Source organism: Oncorhynchus kisutch, linkage group LG14, assembly GCF_002021735.2.
Source record: "Oncorhynchus kisutch isolate 150728-3 linkage group LG14, Okis_V2, whole genome shotgun sequence".
Classification (NCBI taxonomy): domain Eukaryota; kingdom Metazoa; phylum Chordata; class Actinopteri; order Salmoniformes; family Salmonidae; genus Oncorhynchus; species Oncorhynchus kisutch.
The window spans coordinates 31,013,252-31,034,022 of record NC_034187.2 but is presented as its reverse complement, the minus strand read 5'-3'; the positions used below and the strand labels follow the sequence as shown (position 1 = coordinate 31,034,022).

The window sequence follows — 20,771 nt, the reverse complement described above, 5'->3', positions numbered from 1 at the left end:
GGAGCTGAGTACCGGCACCTCAAATGTTCTACTGTTGGAGCTCCTGTTCCTCTTATAGAATATTAGCTAAAACAATATTGTGGAGTTTCTGCATCTACAACACAATACCTACACCCAAAAGGAGTACTGTTAGGGTTGCGTAAATTCAAATCTGGTATCAGGATAAATATAACAATGAGTCACCGATTTTATACTATGTATTTTTTATTAGCTAAGTAATAAATGGCAAATGCAACTTTCGTATATATGGGCTCACTGTAATACCACGCAGGGCAGAACAGAGAACTGACAAGACGTATGTAAAACAGTATTCTTTATACTAGTAGAGACTGGGCGTGGTTTAAACGTGCTCAGCCTATTGCAGGCGCTCAGGCGGGTCCCCGTCTCTTGGCGCTTCTGTTGATAGATGTGAAGAACATCCAGGCTCTCATGCTCCATACCGTTATCTCGCACCTGGCTCCTGTTATCTAACAAAAGACCGCTTGTTCTCGCAACACCCCGCTCTGAATGTGCCCCCCTCCCAACTAATTTGAACAGTTCCTGTCTTATTCTTCTCTGTATTTTTCCATCATGACAAAGTCCCATGGCCCTGATACTTTTAACAATGTTTCAAGTCAGCTATGTTGCATAACACATACATACATCCACACAAGCCAACAGCAGATAATATTCAATCATATATATGGTAATGGCTATAATGTAAAATACAGGATCCAACAGTACCGGCACTTATTTCAGTGCAAGTCAAGCACTAGTTATGGACACACCATTATATGTACAGCCTATAAATCTGCAACCACAAACGTCATTTTCTACAGACAAATGCTTTATTTTTCATGCATTTTCACTTCATAAAATGTAATAATCTACTAAATTGACATGCTATTAATTATTAGAAATAAATATTGGTATCAAAAAAGGATTGGCTACTTCACCAGTTCAAACTTCCATGGCAGTCACAGATACTAAACAGAGAAGCAAGCATACATGGGTCCTCATTATTGTTATAACTAAAGCAATATTTTTCTCAGACAAAGCAGTCACATTGCCAAGACTAACTCCAAACTATGAACTATACTCACAAGCTACCATTTCCTTGGATTCAAATAGCTAAAAGGATCAATAAAGACTCCGTTTTTAGTGTTGTTGTTGTTACTGACAACAGCTCTGACAGGATTGTCACTCAGAAGGGAACAGCTGATACAGTCTAAGTCGAAATTGCAAATAGATTCATCAAAAAAACAAGAACGCCTGCAAAAAGATTAATGCAGCCATTCTCGTCTCTTGAGTCCAAGCAGAAAGTTAGTCTGTCTTTTAAAAATCCCAGTAGGTCAATACATTTTCTTTGCAGTCACTGAATCATGATGATCAAAATTGGAAGTACCTGTACAGCTATCTAGAAGAATAATTATGGACAATAACTCTCCTGTTATGGATATTTCACCCAAAAATGTCACACAATCAAATAGTGCTTCTACACCTGCATTGCTTGCTGTTTGGGGTTTTAGGCTGGGTTTCTGTACAGCACTTTGAGATATCAGCTGATGTACGAAGGGCTATATAAATACATTTGATTTGATTTGATTTGATTAATATTCATTATGAAAGAAAATAAAAAATAAGCGGATTCATTCATCGGTATCACAATCCAATTCCATGTGTTCAATACAAAGGCAGGTTTGCTCATTGTTTTGTAGACTATCCATTGGTGCAAAGAAACACTACCCACAATAGACATAAGTAAAGGCTAATACAATGGAGGAGTACAACTGATATGAATGTATAGACTTCAATCCACACCAAAGCCAAACTATACAAGGAAGTTGCCAATGATGCGGACTTAGGAGTAACCCAAAGTTACTTGCAAACAATGCAGTTGGGTTACTTGTATCTCTGCATGTCCGCAATATTGTAAAACATTAAAATTTATAAAAGTATACAGTCCATTGCGTACATGTTTCCATATATTGTACCTGGTAGGACACTGATGGGGTGATTTAGAATTGTGTGCAGTATACTGATTGCTGGAAACAGTTGCACACATTTCTCTTCTGATGAAAACAATGTATTATATTCTGTGAACGTGTAACAGTATTGCTTCCGTCCCGCTCCTCGCCTCGAACCAGGGACCCTCTGCACCCATCGACAACAGTCACCCTCGAAGCACCGTTACCCATCGCTCCAGAAAAGCCACGGCTCTTCCAGAGCAAGGGGAACAACTACTTCATGGTCTCAGAGCGAGTGATGTCCGTTCCAGTTCCGCTCCAGGCTCTGGCTGGGCCTCTCAAGGACGTTCAGAGACCTGTCCCGAAGCCACTCCTGCGCTGTCTTGGCTGTGTGCGCTTAGGGTCGTTATCTTGTTGGAAGGTGAACAGTCGCCCCAGTCTGAGGTCCTGAGCGCTCTGGAGCAGGTTGTCATCAAGGATCTCTGTACTTTGCTCCGTTCATCTTTGCCTTTATCCTGACTAGTCTCCCAGTCCCTGCCGCTAAAAAAACAACCCCACAGCATGATGCTGCCACTGTCACGTTCTGACCGTGTTATGCGGTGGAGCGCACGGTGTCCCAGGTGCATGTGCATAGCCCGGTGCGGTACATTCCAGCTCCTCGTATCGGCCAGGCTAGAGTGGGCATCGAGCCAGGTGCCATGAAGCCGGCTCTACGCATCTGGTCTCCAGTGCGTCTCCTCGGGCCGGCGTACATGGCACCAGCCTTACGCATGGTGTCCCCGGTTCGCCTGCACAGCCCAGTGCGGAATATTCCACCTCGCCGCTCTGGCCTGGCTACAGGGAGCATTCAACCAGGTAAGGTAGGGCAGGCTCGGTGCTCAAGAGCTCCAGTGCGCCTGCACGGTCCAGTCTATCTGGTGCCACCTCCACGCACCAGCCCTCCGGTGGAAGCCCCCCGCACCAGGCTGTCTCTCCGTCTTCTCCCTACAGGTGCTCCCGCCTGTCCAGCACTGCCAGAGCCTTCCTCCTGCCCAGCGCTGCCAGAGGCTCCCATCTGTCCTGAGCCGACAGAGTCTCCCGTCTGTCCTGAGCCGCCAGAGTCTCCCGTCTGTCCTGAGCCGCCAGAGTCTCCCGTCTGTCCTGAGCCGCCAGATTCGCCAGTCTGTCCTGAGTCGCCAGAGCCGCCAGTCATCCAGGAGCCGCCAAAGCCGACAGTCAGCCAGGAGCCGCCAGAGCCGTCAGTCAACCAGGCGATTACTCCGGAGTTGCCGGAGTCTCCCGCCTGTCCGGGGCTGCCGGAGTCTCCCGCCTATCCGGCGCTGCCCGAATCTCCCGTCCATTCAGGACCCGTGGCGAGGGTCCCCAGTCGGAGGTTGGCGGCGAGGGTTGCCGCTCGTAAGAGGCCACGGGGGCGGTTGAGGAGGCGGACAAAAACTGTGGTGAAGTGGGGTCCACGCCCTGCGCCAGAGCCACCACCGCGGACAGACGCCCACCCAGACCATCCCATATAGCTTCAGGTTTTGCGGCCGGAGTCAGCACCTTTGGGGGGGGGGGGGGGTACTGTCACGTTCTGACCATAGTTCAGTTATTTTATTCTTTGTTTTAGTATGGTCAGGGCGTGAGTTGGGGTGGGCAGTCTATGTTTGTTTTTCTATGTTTGGTTTCTGTGTTCGGCCTAGTATGGTTCTCAATCAGAGGCAGGTGTCGTTAGTTGTCTCTGATTGAGAATCATACTTAGGTAGCCTGGGTTTCACTTTTGGTTTGTGGGTGTTTGTATCCGTGTGAGTGTTTGGGCCACACGGTACTGTTTCGGTTTTGTATATTTCACGTTTATTATTTAGTTCCAGTGTTCAGTTGTGTTTTTGAATAAATCAATATGGACAATTACCACGCTGCGTTTTGGTCCGATCCTTACTCCTCCTCAGACGAAGAGGAGGAAATCCGTTACAGCCACCACCACCATGTATCACCATGGGGATGGTGCTAGGTTTCCTCCAGACGTGACGCTGGCATTCAAGCCAAAGAATTCAATCTTGGTTTTATCAGACCATAGAATCTGGTTTCTCATGGTCTGAGATTCTTTAGGTGCCATTTGGCAAACTCCAAGCGGGCTGTTGGTAAAGTACAGGTATAGCTTTAAAACACTAAAGTGCATTATGGGTAATGTAGTAAGTTAACTTTCGTTTTCGATTCAATTGTGGTGGCGGAGATGTAGCCGATGTCACGTTCTGACCTTTATTTCTGTTGTTTTTGTCATTATTTAGTATGGTCAGGGCGTGAGTTGGGGTGGGCAGTCTATGTTTGTTTTTCTATGATGTTGGGATTTCTGTTTCGGCCTAGTATGGTTCTCAATCAGAGGCAGGTGTCATTAGTTGTCTCTGATAGAGAATCAAACTTAGGTAGCCTGGGTTTCACTGTTTGTTTGTGGGTGATTGTCTATGTTAGTTGCTTGTGTCAGCACAGTCCTTATGATAGCTTCACGGTCGTTATTTGTTTATTGTTTTTGTATTCAGTGTTCAGTACTTTCTTTAATTAAATATTCATCATGAACACATACCACGCCGCATTTTGGTCCTCCGATCCTTCTCGCCTCTCCTCTTCAGATGAAGAGGAGGAAGACCGTGACAGACGAACTGTGAGCCATGCTCTTTTTGCTCCGTTAGCTCACCATTTTATTTTGTCATTCAGACTACATCCATTGATGTACAAGTTTAATAAATGTGGAATTTAGAATTCCGTGGAATTCCGACCAACACCTCATTAGCAGCGGATAAGATCCCCAAATGTGGGAACTACCCCAGAGCTTCGTAAATTTCTCAGGACCTGGAGCTAGCAAGTGATCGTTAGCCTGAGCCATCCCGACTACGGTCTGGAGGCAACGCAGGAAAGGTAACAGGGCTGTCATGTGCCTTTTACTGAGGAGTGGCTTCCGTCTGGCCACTCTACCATAAAGGCTTGATTGGTGGAGTGCTGCAGAAACGGTTGTCTTTCTGGAAAGTTCTCCCATCTCCACAGAGGATCTCTAGAGCTCTGTCAGAGTGACCATTGGGTTCTTGGCCACCTCCCTGACCAAGGACCTTCTCCCCCGATTGCTCAGTTTGGCCAGGCGGCCAGCTCTAGGAAGAGTCTTGTTGGTTCCAAACTTCTTCCATTTCAGAATGATGGAGGCCACTGTGTTCTTGGGGACCTTTAATGCTGCAGACTTTTTTTGGTACCCTTCTTTAGATCTGTGCCTCGACACAATCGTGTCTCATTGCTCTACGGACAATTCCTTCGAACTCATGGCTTGGTTTTTGCTCTGACATGCACTGTCAACTATGGGACCTTATATAGACAGGTGTGTGTCTTTCCAAATCATATCCAATCAATTGAATTTACCACAGGTGGACTCCAATCAAGTTCTAGAAACATCTCAAGGAGGATCAATGGAAACAAGATACACCTGAGCTCAATTTCAAGTCTCAGAGCAAAGGGTCTGAATACTTATGTTAATAAGGTATTTCTGTTTTGTTTTTTTATTATACATTTGCAAACATTTCTACCAACCTGTCAACCTGGCAACCTCAACCTGTCTCTCTCGCACTGGGCACTTCTGATAACCTCATCAACATGGGCACCCCCACAATTGACAGTTTTTCCCGCAGATACTACACATTCCTTTGGTCCATGCCCTCCTGCAAACTTCTCACATCTTGGAATCTCCCTCCTACACACTGCTGCAACATCACCATAATGAGGAGCAACCAGACGCTACACTTGACGCATTTATGAAATTACTTATTCCAGTTACTAATTAGCATGTACCCATTAAGAAAATGACAACAACAAAAAAACGATTAAATCCCTGTAGTTTGATGAGGAACTGAAAAATTGTATGGTTGAGAGGGATGAGGCAAAAGGAATGGTAAAAAAAAGTCTGGCTGCACAACCGACTGGCAAACGTACTGCAAATTGAGAAATTATGTGACTAAACTGAATAAAAATAATTACACTATGAAACAAAGATAAACTACATAAAAGAATGATAGTAAAAAGCTTTGGAGCACCTTAAAATTACATTTTGGGCAAAAATACTAACTCAGCTCATTCCTTGAATCAGATGGCTCAATCATCACAAAACCCACTGATATTGCCAATTACTTTAAGGATTGTAATGTCTAGGCCCCTTGCTTTTTTCAGTCTTTACTAATGACATGCCACAGGCTTTGAGTAAAGCCAGTGTGTCTATGTATGCATATGACTCAACACTATACACGTCAGCTACTACAGCTACTACAGCAAGTGAAATCCCTACAACACTTAACAAAGAGCTGCAGTTAGTTTCAGAATGGCTGTCAAGGAATAAGTTAGTCCTAAATATTTTAAAAACTAAAAGCATTGTATTTGGGACAAATCATTCACGAAACCCTAAACCTCAACTAAATATTGTAATAAATTACATGGTAATTTAGCAAGTTCAGGTGACTAAATTGCTTGGAGTAACGCTGGATTGGCAGCAGCTAACGGGGATCCTTAATAAAAACAAATAGTCTTTGCATCTGAAACACCTTAGTGGGTTCAGCACAAAAGCTCTCACGGGATAACTAACACATCCCAACATGACTTTACCAGGTAAAGAATCTGCTTCAAAAGGACAGACAATGTCTTCTCAGTTTTACCACGCTCGCCACCGGATCTGCGTCACACCAAACGGCGGGTGTCAGACACAGGGAATCTTCAATCAGTTGCTCCACCTCAACGACACCCCAGTAATCACTCCTTTCAAAGGCACCTTGCTGCGGAGAGAAAAGCAAGTCACAGGTCTTGTCCCTAGGCACGTGACGTGAAGTGACCGCTCCCTCTAGGCGAGGGATCAGCTAAAAGACCGGGATTCACTTTCTCCAAATATTCCACTCCCACTGGGCCTGAATCATCCTTTGCATGACCTTCAGGGTGAGGCTCGGAGGTCTTCAACACACATGCCACCACAGGTCATTCATACTCACTCTCGTCAGGTTCAATTTCTTAGCCATCAGAGAAATCAGACTACAGTTTGTCCTTTGTGCCATTCTTCCTCAACACACATCTTCCCACTGCACTCGGCTCTTCTCCTTCGCTGTCCATAAACATGTCTATCTGTGCTGAACAAGCACTGATGGCCTTTCTCCAATAACCACCTTCTGTTCCTTAGCTCAATTTACTAGTCTGGCTATCTCTGGCTCTCCATGCTCCCAAAACATCCCACAGTCATCAGCCATTTCGTCATCCATTTTAGCAAACAATCATGTAAGTGCAGCACTTCTCTTCTTTTTCTTCTTCTGTGTAGTTTAAATGGCGTTTGGCAGCCAACTTTACAGGTTAAAAGGTTCTCCTTCATTAGTTAAAATCATTTGCGCCTGAGTCAGACTGCCAGAGTGAAACAAAACATCCAATGATAACACCAAAATAATTATCAATACAATTAACAGTTGGGGTGCGTGTGCAATTGGTAATTAGTGCAGGCTATGGGATGTTTGAAAGGCAAATTGGCAATAGAACGAAGCATAAAAGCCACATAATTAAGTTAACATACATTATGCCAATATCTCCTCAAAGAAGCCAAGTCTTTACAGAATGGATAGGAATTCATGTTTATAATGAGAGAGGAGATGGTCCATTAGCACTTTAGGTTGCCATCTCATTACAGCACATACAGTAACTTGCATGAGGACCATGCAAATGTACAATAAAAGGTGTCTATATTAGAAACAAAAGAACAGAGCAAAATATTACATCAATAACATAAAATACATATTCAGTAAACATGTTTTCAACCTAAGTGATATGCTGAAATGATACAGGTATAGCCCACTGTACGCTTATAACATTTTTAAATGTTTTGGTTCTGGAGTTTCACATAATTTGAATGTGTCAACAAAATCTAATGTTGTTGCTACAAATCACAGACTTGTAAACTCTATAAATACTGTGTAGCATATGTTTAGGTTGATTTTTAGATGACAATGTTATTGGACCTTTAATGCTATGATACAGATAGCATAGTGCACTAACATTACTGCAAGCATGACAATATTGAAGCTTTTCTTTTTGGTATACTGGCGCCTCCTCTTGTGAGGAATCCTCGATCACATGGCAGGCGTGAAAACAGCATGCTCTCACTCTGCCCCTGCAATTGTCATGTACTATGGGCTTCACTACCCAGACAACTAAGAGGGGACTGAAAAGGACTTACAGAACCACTGTCTCCTTCAAATTCACAATGTTGTTTTATTGTCCCTTGCTGTCACAGGGATAGGGAAGAGGGTGAGGTACAGACTACTTGGCGGCAGCGCTAGAGTCTTTAGCGTTCTCCTCAGCAAGCTTCTTCTGGGGCCGTTTCTGAGCCACACCATAGGGCACATGAGCCGCCACAGTCCCCAGCTCCGCAGCCCCCTCCACATGGAACATCTGATCGTCGAAAAATATGTGAGGCCGGATCTTCTCCAGCATAGGCCCCTTAGGGGCCCCAGCAAGGAAGAGGGCCTCGTCAGTGTCGAGTCCCCAGGATCGAAGTGTCTTCAGGGCCCGGGTGCCTGAGCTGGCTGCGCTGCGCGCCGTCACCAGATAGGTGCGGATGGGGCAGTCCATACGCTGGCCCTTGGCGTAAAACTTCTTCTGCAGCTTCCCCAGAGACTCCAGGAACCCCTTCAGTGGCCCCTGAGAGGAAAGGATAGAGAGTGAGTTGCTACACGATGGGGCCTGACACTGAACATGTCACAAAATCTACAGTAAATCTACAGAGACATTAAACCACGTCAGCTCACACTACATTTCACCATCCGTATGAAGTACAGAGGGATATTCATTTGTCAATTGACTAACTATTTAGATTTAGCTGCATATTCAATTGTGTTTGAATGTGTTACAGAATTTAACGTGGACCGGACCTACATGGTCAAGAAGCGTGTTCTCATGTGCCTTCTCATGCTCAAAGAACTTGTCCAGTCCATGGGCCTTATAGATGCGCTCTGACTCATCAGAGAAGAGCACTGCGTCACCATCGAAGGCCACCCGCAGCTGAGTCTCTGACACTTCTGTTCGCTTCTCTGGTGGGTTAAACATGGTGGCTGCCGCAATCCCTGAGAGAAAGAGAGAGAGAGAGAGAGAGAGAGAGAGAGAGAGAGAGAGAGAGAGAGAGAGAGAGAGAGAGAGAGAGAGGTTTCTTCCTAGGTATTGGCCTTTCTAGGGAGTTTTTCCTAGCCACCGTGCTTCTCCACCTGCATTGCTTGCTGTTTGGGGTTTTAGGCTGGGTTTCTGTACAGCACTTTGAGATATCAGCTGATGTACGAAGGGCTATATAAATAAATTTGATTTGATTTGATTTGAGAGAGAATGACTTGTTCAAGGTAAGCTTTTCTTACTGTACTAAACAACTACATAACAGTGTTACGAGACAGAAGATCTAATGTTCTATTGATAAAACTGGTTTGTCACAATCAACAGTGCCTTCAACTAACAAGACTATGCTCTCATCGGGGGGGGGGGGGGGGGGGTTTAAAGCTGGTGTACAAAATTGAGAGTAAAAGATGCATAATGAAATTCGAATAGTTTGCCTTATTTCAGTTTATGTGACAAACAAGCAGTCATTGTGTAGAGAATCATTGTACCATCTAAACCACTGTGAAATATATTTTCCATAATCAACAAATATTTTATTTTGAGCAGTTTAAAGCTGGTGTACAAAATTGAGAGTAAAAGATGCATAATGAAATTCGAATAGTTTGCCTTATTTCAGTTTATGTGACAAACAAGCAGTCATTGTGTAGAGAATCATTGTACCATCTAAACCACTGTGAAATATATTTTCCATAATCAACAAATATTTTATTTTGAGCAGTTTAAAGCTGGTGTACAAAATTGAGAGTAAAAGATGCAGAATGAAACTTAAGAATGGTAAGCATAGAAATAGTGCACATACAACAGATCTACCGCTTCTTAGACTTTCTTTCAATGAGAATGACAGATCTATGTGAATTTGGTCAGGTCGCCCAAAAAGTTACATATTACAGCGTTAAGGCAGAAACATATTGTATGTTTTCAAATTCGTAACATATTATATGTTTTGCAAATTTGTGACATATCATACTAATTGTTATTCGTAACATGTCATACGAAAATGGATAATGGACAATCTCAAATGAATACATACCATACGAAGCGTAACATATCATATTAAATAAAGTTTCACGTATTTACGTACAGAATAATATGAAATGCTCTGGGACCAGGTTGCAGCAGGGGGGCTATGGAAAGCCACTGAGCGGTGTGGTATGACTCCTTTGGGTTTCCATAAAAAGCAGGGAAAAACGCTTCTCTTCTCACATTTCTGTGGTAGGCTGAGTGAATAAAGTGATATGCCTCTGCCTGTAATATTGGATTTGAAAGGGAGGGTTCAAGTTTACCGTTAAAGCTGCTTCACTCTTAGCTATAGCTGTAAAAAGTGTTAGTGATATTAGCCTTAGCTAATCTGCCACGATGGATATCAGAAATTGGCTTCGCCAAAGTACCCAAACGAAGAAGGAGAACGATGAGGAGCAGCAGCAGCGATGATCCTCCTGAGCTCCAGCTAGCTATGTGTGCAGAGCCCACTCACCCACCCACCCTTCCACAAGTGCTGCCACAATGGCTCCACAGCTGCCTCCACCTCCGACTGTTCCTGATGATCTTGGAACAGAGGAGCCAGTCCAGGTTAGCCTAGAATCCTACCCAAGCCACAGGTTTTCTGTCCAGGAACATTGATTTAAAAGCTACTGGTTCATAGGAAGAGATCGGCTGGAATGCTTGGTTATTATGGCAGGCTGACATTGCAGGATCCGTCCCTTTTTTTCCAATTTTTGCCTGAAATGACATACCCAAATCTAACTGCCTGTAGCTCAGGCCCTGAAGCAAGGATATGCATATTCTTGGTGCCATTTGAAAGGAAACACTTTGAAGTTTGTGGAAATGTGAAAGGAATGTAGGATAAATACACACAGTAGATCTGGTGAAAGATAAAACAAAGGAAAAAAAAGTTATTTTGTATTTTTTTTGTACATCATCTTTGAAATGCAAGAGTAAGGCCATAATGTATTATTCCAGCCCAGGTGCAATATACATTTTGGCCACTAGATGACAGCAGTGTATGTGAAATGTTTTAGACTGATCAAATGAACCTTTGCATTTCTGTTCAAAATGTTGTATCAAGAGTGCTCAAATATGCCTAATTTGTTTATTAATAACTTTTTATGTTCAAAATTGTGCATCCTCCTCAAACAATAGCATGGTATTATTTCACTGTAATAGCTACTGTAGATTGGACAGTGCAGTTAGATTAACAAGAATTTAAGCTTTCTACCAATATCAGAAATGTCTATGTCCTGGGAAATGTTCTTGTTACTTACAACCTCATGCTAACCGCATTAGCCTACGTGAGCTCAACCGTCCTGTGGAAGAGACACCGATCCCAAATAAGTTTTAATTGATTACGTGGGTCGAATTTGATTCACAGAAGTGTATTGTGCCATATCACAACGTGTTAGTGAACTTGTGAGGGAGTGGGATGATTATTTCATTTTGTTGAAGCGGGCCTGTATAGGCCTATTCATTTTGCAAGACAGCTGTGCATGTCTGCATCTCACTGTAGTAGGTTCTAGGCTATGTTTGGTTATTTGGATCTCCCTTCGCCTTATGTTTACTGTTAATGTAACTAGCCTAAATATATATTGTGTCATGCCTTTATCGATCTAATATTTTGTTTTCTAGGCCTACTACTTAGTAGCGCTGTTCTGTTCACATTCTTTCGCATTCGCAATTGTGTGAATAATCTAAGCCAAACTGCTATTCAGCATTTGTGTTTGCATGCATGAATAACTAGGCTACTAATTTCAGCATTTAGTTTGCATTATTTTGGTAAGACAGCTGTGTGTACGTTGCATTTACATAATAGGGTAATTGCCGATCTAAACGTCTCAGCACTTGAACTTTATGTTTGTTATGGTATAACGTGATTATATAAAGAGAATTCAATATAATGCCAATGCAAGAACTCCAAAAAATGTAGCCCCCTCCCTGATTTCAACAGCCCCCTTAGTTACTTTATCCTGGCGCCAGGTCTGGCTCTCGCCCACTTACCTTCCTCCAAGGCCTCTCTGACCTTCATGGGGTCAGCAGACAGGTACAGGTTAGTGTGGTAAGCCTTCAGGTACCCAATGGGACTGTTCCCACCCGTCATACAGAAACGCTCAATGAACAGCCCTGCAGAGGAAAGAGAGACAGACATAGAGTCAATGTACTGGTTCCTGCCTGTAATTGAGGGATTAGATAACAGTTACCAATGGCTAGGGAGATCCAAAGATGCAAAGAGAGAAAAATGCCCAGAGAGGAGTAAAGAGAGAAAATAGTGGATTGAGGGGTGAGCTGGATGGAAAGAGCCTGAGAAAGTAGCTCAGTCAGGACAGATGTTTCCACTTAGCCAGACTATTTTACCCACACCCCCAGGGCCCAGAACCACATCTCCCAACTCCCTTCATCTCAAAGGACGTGTGGAGTGTGGAGCGTGAGAGAGATCGCCCCAACACCATCCTAGGCCAACCAGTGGCCAGAGCGGTGTCTAGTTATTTCCTAATTTCATAGTAATCTATAAGTCATTTTATTAAAGCACTATGACATGATACACAACCACAGTTTACAAGGGAATGTAACGTACTAAACAACATTTTGCCTTTGACCTCCCCAACCCACTCCCTCTTTCATTCTCTTACATTCTCTCTCTTACATTCTCTCTCTCTTACATTATCTTACATTCTCTCTCTCTTACATTATCTTACATTCTCTCTCTCTCTCTCTCTCTCTCTCTCTCTCTCTCTCTCTCTCTCTCTCTCTCTCTCTCTCTCTCTCTCTCACTCACACACACACACACACACACACACTTGAGCTTAAAGACCCATACAGCTGAAGTTATTCTGTGATGTTTTGAGCAGGCGTGTGTCCTGTGGAGGGACACAGGGTCATAGGGTCATACAGGCTGTGTGGGAATGGGGAGGACCAGCTGTGTGGAGCACCCAGAGCACCGTCATCATCAGGTCATCAGAACAGCTTCTTCTCCTGGAGCCCTTAACCCCCTAGAGTCGATGTCCGCGCAGAAATGTAATTAATTAATAATAATTTAAACCTCCCCATCAAAATCTGCCTGTTTAATAGTAATAATAATAATAATATGACCCAAACATCGAAAGGTCCGACTGAATGGAAGTATATATGGAAGTACCTTAGTGTAAAAAAAGGGGTTAAATATGGGTAAAAAAATATATATACATATAATAATTTCCTGAATGTTCTTATATCTCTCAGATTTTTATTTTATTTTTTGACTATCTGTTTTGCCATGTATGAATTTTGCCATGGGCTAATGGGCTATGGGCTAATGGGCTAATGGGCTAATGGGCTATGGGCTATGGGCTAATGGGCTAATGGGCTAATGGGCTAATGGGCTATGGGCTAATGGGCTATGGGCTAATGGGCTAATGGGCTATGGGCTAATGGGCTATGGGCTAATGGGCTATGGGCTAATGGGCTAATGGGCTATGGGCTAATGGGCTATGGGCTAATGGGCTATGGGCTAATGGGCTATGGGCGAATGGGCTATGGGCTAATGGGCTATGAGATAATAACAGTAAGGCCAAATTCAATGTTCACCCCCCATTTAATTTTTTTAATGTTTTTATACCTACAGGGGTCCTAAAATTCAAAATCCAATAGCTAAATGATCCTTGATATGACGATCTTAAAACATTTCCATATACTAGCTTAGTAGAAACCCAGGCCCCGGGCCCTTAGACCACACTCAGGACATCACACTGAATCTGAATGAAAGATGTTGTCATTCACAGCACAATAGCCAAGTGGTGCCCATGTGTGCATGTGTTTATGCATGTGTGTGTCTGTGTGTGTGATTAGGCACTCACGGTGGTGGTTGATGGTGTTGATGAGTCGGAGGCCGACGTGTGCGTGGTTGTTGGTCATGAGCACAACGTCAAAGAGCTCCTCACTCTCTGGGTACAGCTCCCTCAGCCGAGTATTCACTGCCTCCAGAGCCTGGGGTCACGTCAAACAGAAGCTCTTAACATACAGTATAATCTTTCATACAACATACATCATTCACATTAACGAACATGACCACCAATCTGTCTGTCTGTCTGTCTGTCTGTCTGTCTGTCTGTCTGTCTGTCTGTCTGTCTGTCTGTCTTTCATTTCCCTGACCTTAACGAAAGGAAAAGCAGGACCAGGGCCGAAGGGCTCTGTCTCGTGTTCTATCTGGTACTTGAGGTACTCCTCCATGCCTTTCTGTTCGTAGATCTGCTGCTCCTTATCCATGTTGAAGAGGACCCGCGATGACACCGCAATGGTGATGGCATTCTGAGGCTTAGGCTGTTGGATGAGGAGACACAAAGCTTAATACTTGAGCACACCCCGGGCACACAATACAACACACACAAATACTCCAAAACAAACACACAAGTCACATTGTGGAGTAAGAAGCCTTTTGGATCAGTCTGCTACAGTCTGAGACATCCTCGGTAGTGATGATGGAGGAATAGGGTAATGTGGCACCAGAGGGAGCCAAAAGGTCTACTGGTGTCCACGGCTCTTCTTGTTATATAGCTGAGTGGTAGACATTCTCAAAGTGATATACTGTGCAGCAGCTGATTCAAAGGTATTTCCTATGAGCAACATGAAAGCTGTGAGAATGAACTAAGAAGGAACATACTTGTAATGAGGAGGCAGAAATGTACTTGGCAGTCTAATCAAATTTTGTTCTCTTTGGCAATATTGGCTTTCTCAGTTTCGACTGAATCATGTTTCACAGCAAAGAAGATGCCTCAGTGGTTGAACCAACCATGTTTACGAGGATAGAACCTACTGTATTTACATATCATGTAGGTTTATCTCGACCACTGGCATAAGATAGGGTGGTGGGTTTGAGAGAGCTATTTTACTGTAAAAATAACTGTACAAAGCAGCTTTGAAGAGCACATTACAGACTAATTTCATGGGTAGGTCCCACTATAAAATGCTGGTCGGTCACCCCCCACTGGTTTCAGACCAGGCACAGTGAGAGAGCTGTGTGACAAGAGCTGAGGTGACAGTGTGACATGACTACATACATTCCCCAGCCAGACTGATAACACATGAAGCAGAGCTACATTTCAGATTGGCGGCCACTTGCTAACCCTTTGAGTGCCTGTCTAGCTGTCACGTTCTGACCTTAGTTCCTTTGTTTTTGTCTTTGTTTTAGTATGGTCAGGGCGTGAGTTGGGGTGGGCAGTCTATGTTTGTTTTTCTATGTTGGTTTTTGAGTTCGGCCTAGTATGGTTCTCAATTAGAGGCAGCTGTCAATTGTTGTCCCTGATTGAGAATCATACTTAGGTAGCCTGGGTTTCACTTTTGGTTTGTGGGCGTTTGTTTCCGTGTGAGTGTTTAGGCCACACGGTACTGTTTAGTTTTGTTCAGATCGTTTATTGTTTTGTTCCAGTGTTCAGTTTGTTTATTAAAAAGACATGAACACTTACCACGCTGCACCTTGGTCCTCCTCTCTTTCTCCAGACGACATCTGTTACACTAGCGGTTCAAACCACAGTAAAATACCACTTCTTGATTGTCTGGTTCTTGATTTTCTCTCTCCATTTAGTTTATTTGAACACTAAAATAAGTTCTATCGATGAGTTAGTATTGCATCAGTTTAACATTTCTGTGCCTTAGTAAAAAAAAATGTTTGCCTTTGGCAAATCTGTAAGCATACCTTTTATAGTCAATAAGGCATATTGCCATTATTTCAACTTCAAATAGCTTTGTGACAGGTCTCTGCTATAAAACTCCAAGCCAAGTGGTAACCTGATATAATCTGTCATATAATCAATCAACTTACTAGCCTATGACAACTTCGCTGAGATGAAATAATAAAGCCTTCATCATAACAAGAAGGCTGAAAGCAGATTGTGGAGTTAAAGTTTTGAATGACTTTCGAGATAACAAATAAGTTAACTTACACAGAAGATCCCTCCCTGCCCCTTGCATGTGGTGGGAGTGGTATTGTTTCGATGCATTGTCCTTTCCGAAATTTTGCAGGTTAGATATTTATTGCCAGTGATGCTGGTACCCTGTCAGAGTGCTGTATGCGACACTGAACAACTGGACTCAATTACTATTCAGTGCCTTGTTGACCTGTTCGATGTTGTCATAATGTGTCTGTCTGTAAAGATGTCATCCTGTTCCATTGACAGTAAGCAGTAAGCAAAACTGACCCCACCAACAGACCCCTCAGACCCTTCAAAGAGACAGAATTGTCTTATTTTGGTACACTTTTATGACAAAATGTAGAGTTCAATTCTACTACCAATAGACTCTTTCAAATCATTGGACATGGAGAAATATTTGATCATTTGGCCAGTTAGGCTGCTTGAAACAACTCCCCTCATCACCCCCAGGCAGGCTCATAGATAAGGTTAGGAGTGTGTCTGTCTTCTATCACTCAGCGCAGCAGGTGACTGTAGGCTACTTGTGCCATTGCAGACAGACATGTTAACAGGTGGACTCTCTTCTACAGTCGCCCAAATGCGTTACGAAAGCCTTATCTATTATCTAACAAACGTTAAAAAAATAAAGGATCTAATTCCTTGAATGTCAGTGTAATTGCCACATGAAAGGATATACAGTAGCCTACATTCAAGGAACTAATTGACATGTAACACATACATAACATTGAACATGCACCCGTAGCATATTAAATAGTTGTTCCCACTAAAGCAAGGCATGCAAACTCCTCACAATACAGACAGAGATAGAGAAAGTGTGTGTGAGAGAGAGATTCTCATTATTTTTCTCCTCATCTCATGACACGTTGATACTCACCGATTTGAGATGCTTGGTGGGGGTGGATGGGTTAGACATAGTGTTGGTTCTTTCCCAGGATGCTCTTGCTGTGCCGTTGGGTGCTGTGTCTTGGCCGGTCCTCATCCCGCCGTTGTTTACACTCATCATCCTGCCTCTCTTATTGCCTCGCCCACACTTCTTCCCTCTATCTGTCTCAGGCAGTCCTCACTGAGTATCTTACTGCCTCTCTCGCTGTCTCTTTACCTCTCTCGCGCTCTCAGGCAGTCCTTACGGAGTCCTCAAGTAGCCTAGGCCTACACTCATTTACACCATCATTCCCGGTGCATTCAGAGATGAGAGCAGCAGACTGAACGGCAGTGCAACCACTCAGCCGAACGCTCAGAGCAGAGGAGGAAGAAAATATTGTAAGAGGGGTAGGGATGGAGTGAGGCAGTACGCTAGCTGTTGAAACTGTCCTTATTTTTGGCATGCATTAATCGTATAGATGTTGTGCTCTCCCTCTCGCTCTCTCTCCCCCTCTCATTTTTTATTGACTTCAAGCCATCCTACATCCTCCTCCCTTTCTTAACCCTTTGCTGGGTATGAATTCTGCATCACTGCCTAACTTTGATTAAATGCATGTGACAACTGTGTGTGCATCTGTTCTTGCAATTTCTAGTTTATATAATAATTGTTCATGAAGTAGTCTGAATGTGATGAACTACTTTTTCAAAGTACTTTAGTTAAGTAAACTATCTTTTTCTTAAGGGTAACTTTAGTGTATATGTTCAGAATAGCTTCCCAACATTGTCAATGTGCCCTTGAGCAAGCCCATTAACCATAAATGCTCCAGGGTCGCTGTTGATAACGGCAGACCCTGGCCGTGACCCCACGTCTTTGAGGGCATGTAGAAACGAATAATGTAATAACTTACAATAATTTAATAGCTACTAATAGTGTAACAACTTCTTCATTTGTAATGTAATAAATTGCCAATAATGTGATGAATATCCTGAATGCATAACATAATAACACTTTTGTGCATAATGTAATATTTATTACATAATTCGTTGATTATTATTTTATGAAGTGGGTAAAACAAATCATGAAGTGTATTAGCTATAACTTTAACCAATAGTGTAAAAACAACTCCAAAAAATACTTACTAACAACTAAATTCACTCTCATTTTTTATTTTCTTGAATATAAAGTGTCATGCTTCAGTAATGACTCAACACCCAATCATATTCCTACATCCTAGCTCTAAACTTGACTTCAAACAAATGCTTCACCTCCTAAGATGCTGTTTAATGCTACTGTTAAGGCACAAAAGCCTTTGAAACAATTCAAGACATTTTCAACAATTGTTACTCCTTCTGGTTGCTGGCACATACTCCAACTTACTCACAGGCATCATTAGGTCATTGGTTTTGCATTATCTAATCATTCTTATTCATCCATTTTTTTTCATCAGGTTTTGGTTTGTGGAACAAATATTTTAATTGATATTACTTGTTATTTTTTATTGATATTTGTCACATCCTGATCGGTTTCACCTGTCCTTGTGCTTGTTTCCACCCCCTCCAGGTGTCACCCATCTTCCCCATTATCCCCTGGGTATTTATTTCTGTCTGCTTGTGCCAGTTCGTCTTTTTTTGTCAAGTTAACCAGCGTGTTACTCCGTGCTCCTGTTTTTTCCTTTTCTCTGTTTTTTGCTAGTCCTCCCGGTTTGACCCTTGACTCTGAACCCATCTGCCTGACTATACTGCCTGCCCTGACCTCGAGCCTGCCTGCCACTCTGTACCTCCTGGACTCTGACCTTGTTATGATCTTTTGCCAGTCCACGACCATTCTCTTGCCTGCCCATTGGATAAAAATAAATATCAGAGACTCGAAACATCTGCCTCCCATGTCTGCATCTGGGTCTCGCCCTGTCGATATTATTTAATTGATCTTACTAAGGTAATGTAACTGGATAGTTCATTAAACCAGTGGGTTAATGTTGGAGGGCCCATACTCATGATTTCCAGCAGAAATAAACAGGGAATTTCGACACACTTAGATATTACGATAATACAGAGTCCGAAAGGTTTGTTATATCTACACAAGACAACTTTTTATTCAAATGCTAGTCTATTTTGGTAATGGAGGCAAATGCAAGGTGTTCATCAACTTAATATGCATGCCGTTAATTAAAAACTTCTTAGGGCTGAGGTATATCTCACTGGTCACCCCGAAAGCCAGTTCCTCCTTTGGTCGCCTTTCCTTCCAGTTCTCTGCTGCCACTGACTGGAACGAACTGCAAAACTCACTGAAGCTGGAGATTCCCATCTCCCTCACTAGCTTTAAGAACCAGCTGTCTGAGCAGCTCACAGATCTCTGCACCTGTTCATAGCCCATCTGTATACAGACCATCTATCTACCTCATTCCCATACTGTATTTATTTATTTTGCTCCTTTTGCACCACAGTATCTCTACTTGCACATCCATCTTTTGCACATCTACCATTCCAGTGTTTAATTGCCATATTGTAATTACTTCGCCACCATGGCCTGTTTTTTTGCCTTAACTCCCTTATTTGACCTTATTTGCACTCACTGTATATAGACTTTATCTTTTTTTCTACTGTATTATTGACTGTATGTTTTGTTCATTCCATGTGTAACTCTGTGTTATTGTATGTGTCGAACTGCTATGCTTTAACTTGGCCAGGTCGCAGTTGCAAATGAGAACTTGTTCTCAACTAGTTTACCTGGTTAAATAAAGGTGAGAAAAAAAATCCCGTTAACGGGATCGATATGACAACATTCAGTGAAAGTGCAGGGCACCAAATGCAAAACAACAGAAATCTCATAATTAAAATTCCTCAAACATACAATTATCTTATATAATTTTAAAGGTAACCTTGTTGTTAATCCCACTACAGTGTCCAATTTCAAATAGCTTTTACAGCGAAAGCAACACAAACGATTATGTTAGGTCAGAGCCTTATCACAGAAAAACAGCAATTTTTCCAGCCAAAGAGTGGAGTCACAAAAATCAGAAATAGAGAGAGAATTAATCACTAACCTTTGATGATCTTCATCAGATGAGACTCATAGGACTTCATGTTACACAATACATGTATGTTTTGTTCGATAAAGTTCATATTTATATCAAAACATCTCAATATACATTGGCTCATTATGTTCAGTAGTTCCAAAAACATCCAGTGATTTTGCAGAGAGCCACATCAATTTACAGAAATACTCATAATAAACATTGATAAAAGATACAACTATTAAGCATGGAATTATAGATACACTTCTCCATAATGCAACCGCTGTGCCAGATTCAAAAAAGCTTTACGTAAAAAGCAAACCATGCAATAATCTGAGTACCCAGAGACCCAACACAACAGAGACCCCACATATTGTGCAGTCAACAGAAGTCAGAAATAACATTATAAATATTCACTTACCTTTGATCTTCATCAGAATGCACTTCCAGGAATCCCAGTTCCACAATAAATGTTTGATTTGTTTGATAATGTCCGTCATTTATGTCCAAATAGCTACTTTTGTTAGCGCGTTTGGTAACCAAATCAAAACTAACGAAGCGCGTTCACTAGTTGCAGACGAAATGTCAAAAAGTTCCATTACAGTCCGTAGAAACATGTCAAAACATGTATAGAATCAATCTTTAGGATGTTCTTAACACATCAATCTTTAGGATGTTTATAACATAAAACTTAATAATGTTCCAACCGGAGAATTCCTTTGTCTTCAGAAAAGGAAAGGAAAGGGAGCTACCTCATGTGAATGTGCGTGACCAGCTCATGGCTGCTGGCAGACCTCTGACTCATTCCCCTCTCAATCAGCCCCCCTTCACAGTAGAAGCCTCAAACCAGTTTCTAAAGACGGTTGACATCTAGTGGAAGCCTTAGGAAGTGCAAGATTACCAATATCCCACTGTATCTT

The 20,771-nt window shown here is 42.6% G+C and overlaps 1 protein-coding gene across 1 annotated transcript; it reads right to left on the bottom strand.

Annotated features, from left to right (window-relative positions):
- Positions 1-7,421: 7,421 nt before the first annotated feature.
- Positions 7,422-17,380, bottom strand: LOC109904522 (cytosolic 5'-nucleotidase 1A). Its single transcript, XM_031788246.1, has 6 exons — positions 16,851-17,380; positions 14,202-14,369; positions 13,907-14,036; positions 12,075-12,197; positions 8,856-9,043; positions 7,422-8,621 (listed from the first exon to the last, which is right to left on the bottom strand). The coding sequence occupies exons 1-6, from the start codon at positions 16,977-16,979 to the stop codon at positions 8,241-8,243; spliced, it is 1,119 nt and encodes a 372-aa protein (XP_031644106.1). The 5' UTR covers positions 16,980-17,380; the 3' UTR covers positions 7,422-8,240.
- Positions 17,381-20,771: the final 3,391 nt, after the last annotated feature.

Excerpts from the sequence above, each read along its gene's own strand:
- LOC109904522 (XM_031788246.1), bottom strand. The coding sequence starts at position 16,979 with ATGATGAGTGTAAACAACGGCGGGATGAGGACCGGCCAAGACACAGCA. Across the intron at positions 14,370-16,850 it reads CCACCAAGCATCTCAAATCG|CCTAAGCCTCAGAATGCCAT; the intron begins GTGAGTATCAAC and ends CTCATCCAACAG. Across the intron at positions 8,622-8,855 it reads AGAACACGCTTCTTGACCAT|GGGCCACTGAAGGGGTTCCT; the intron begins GTAGGTCCGGTC and ends CTTTCCTCTCAG.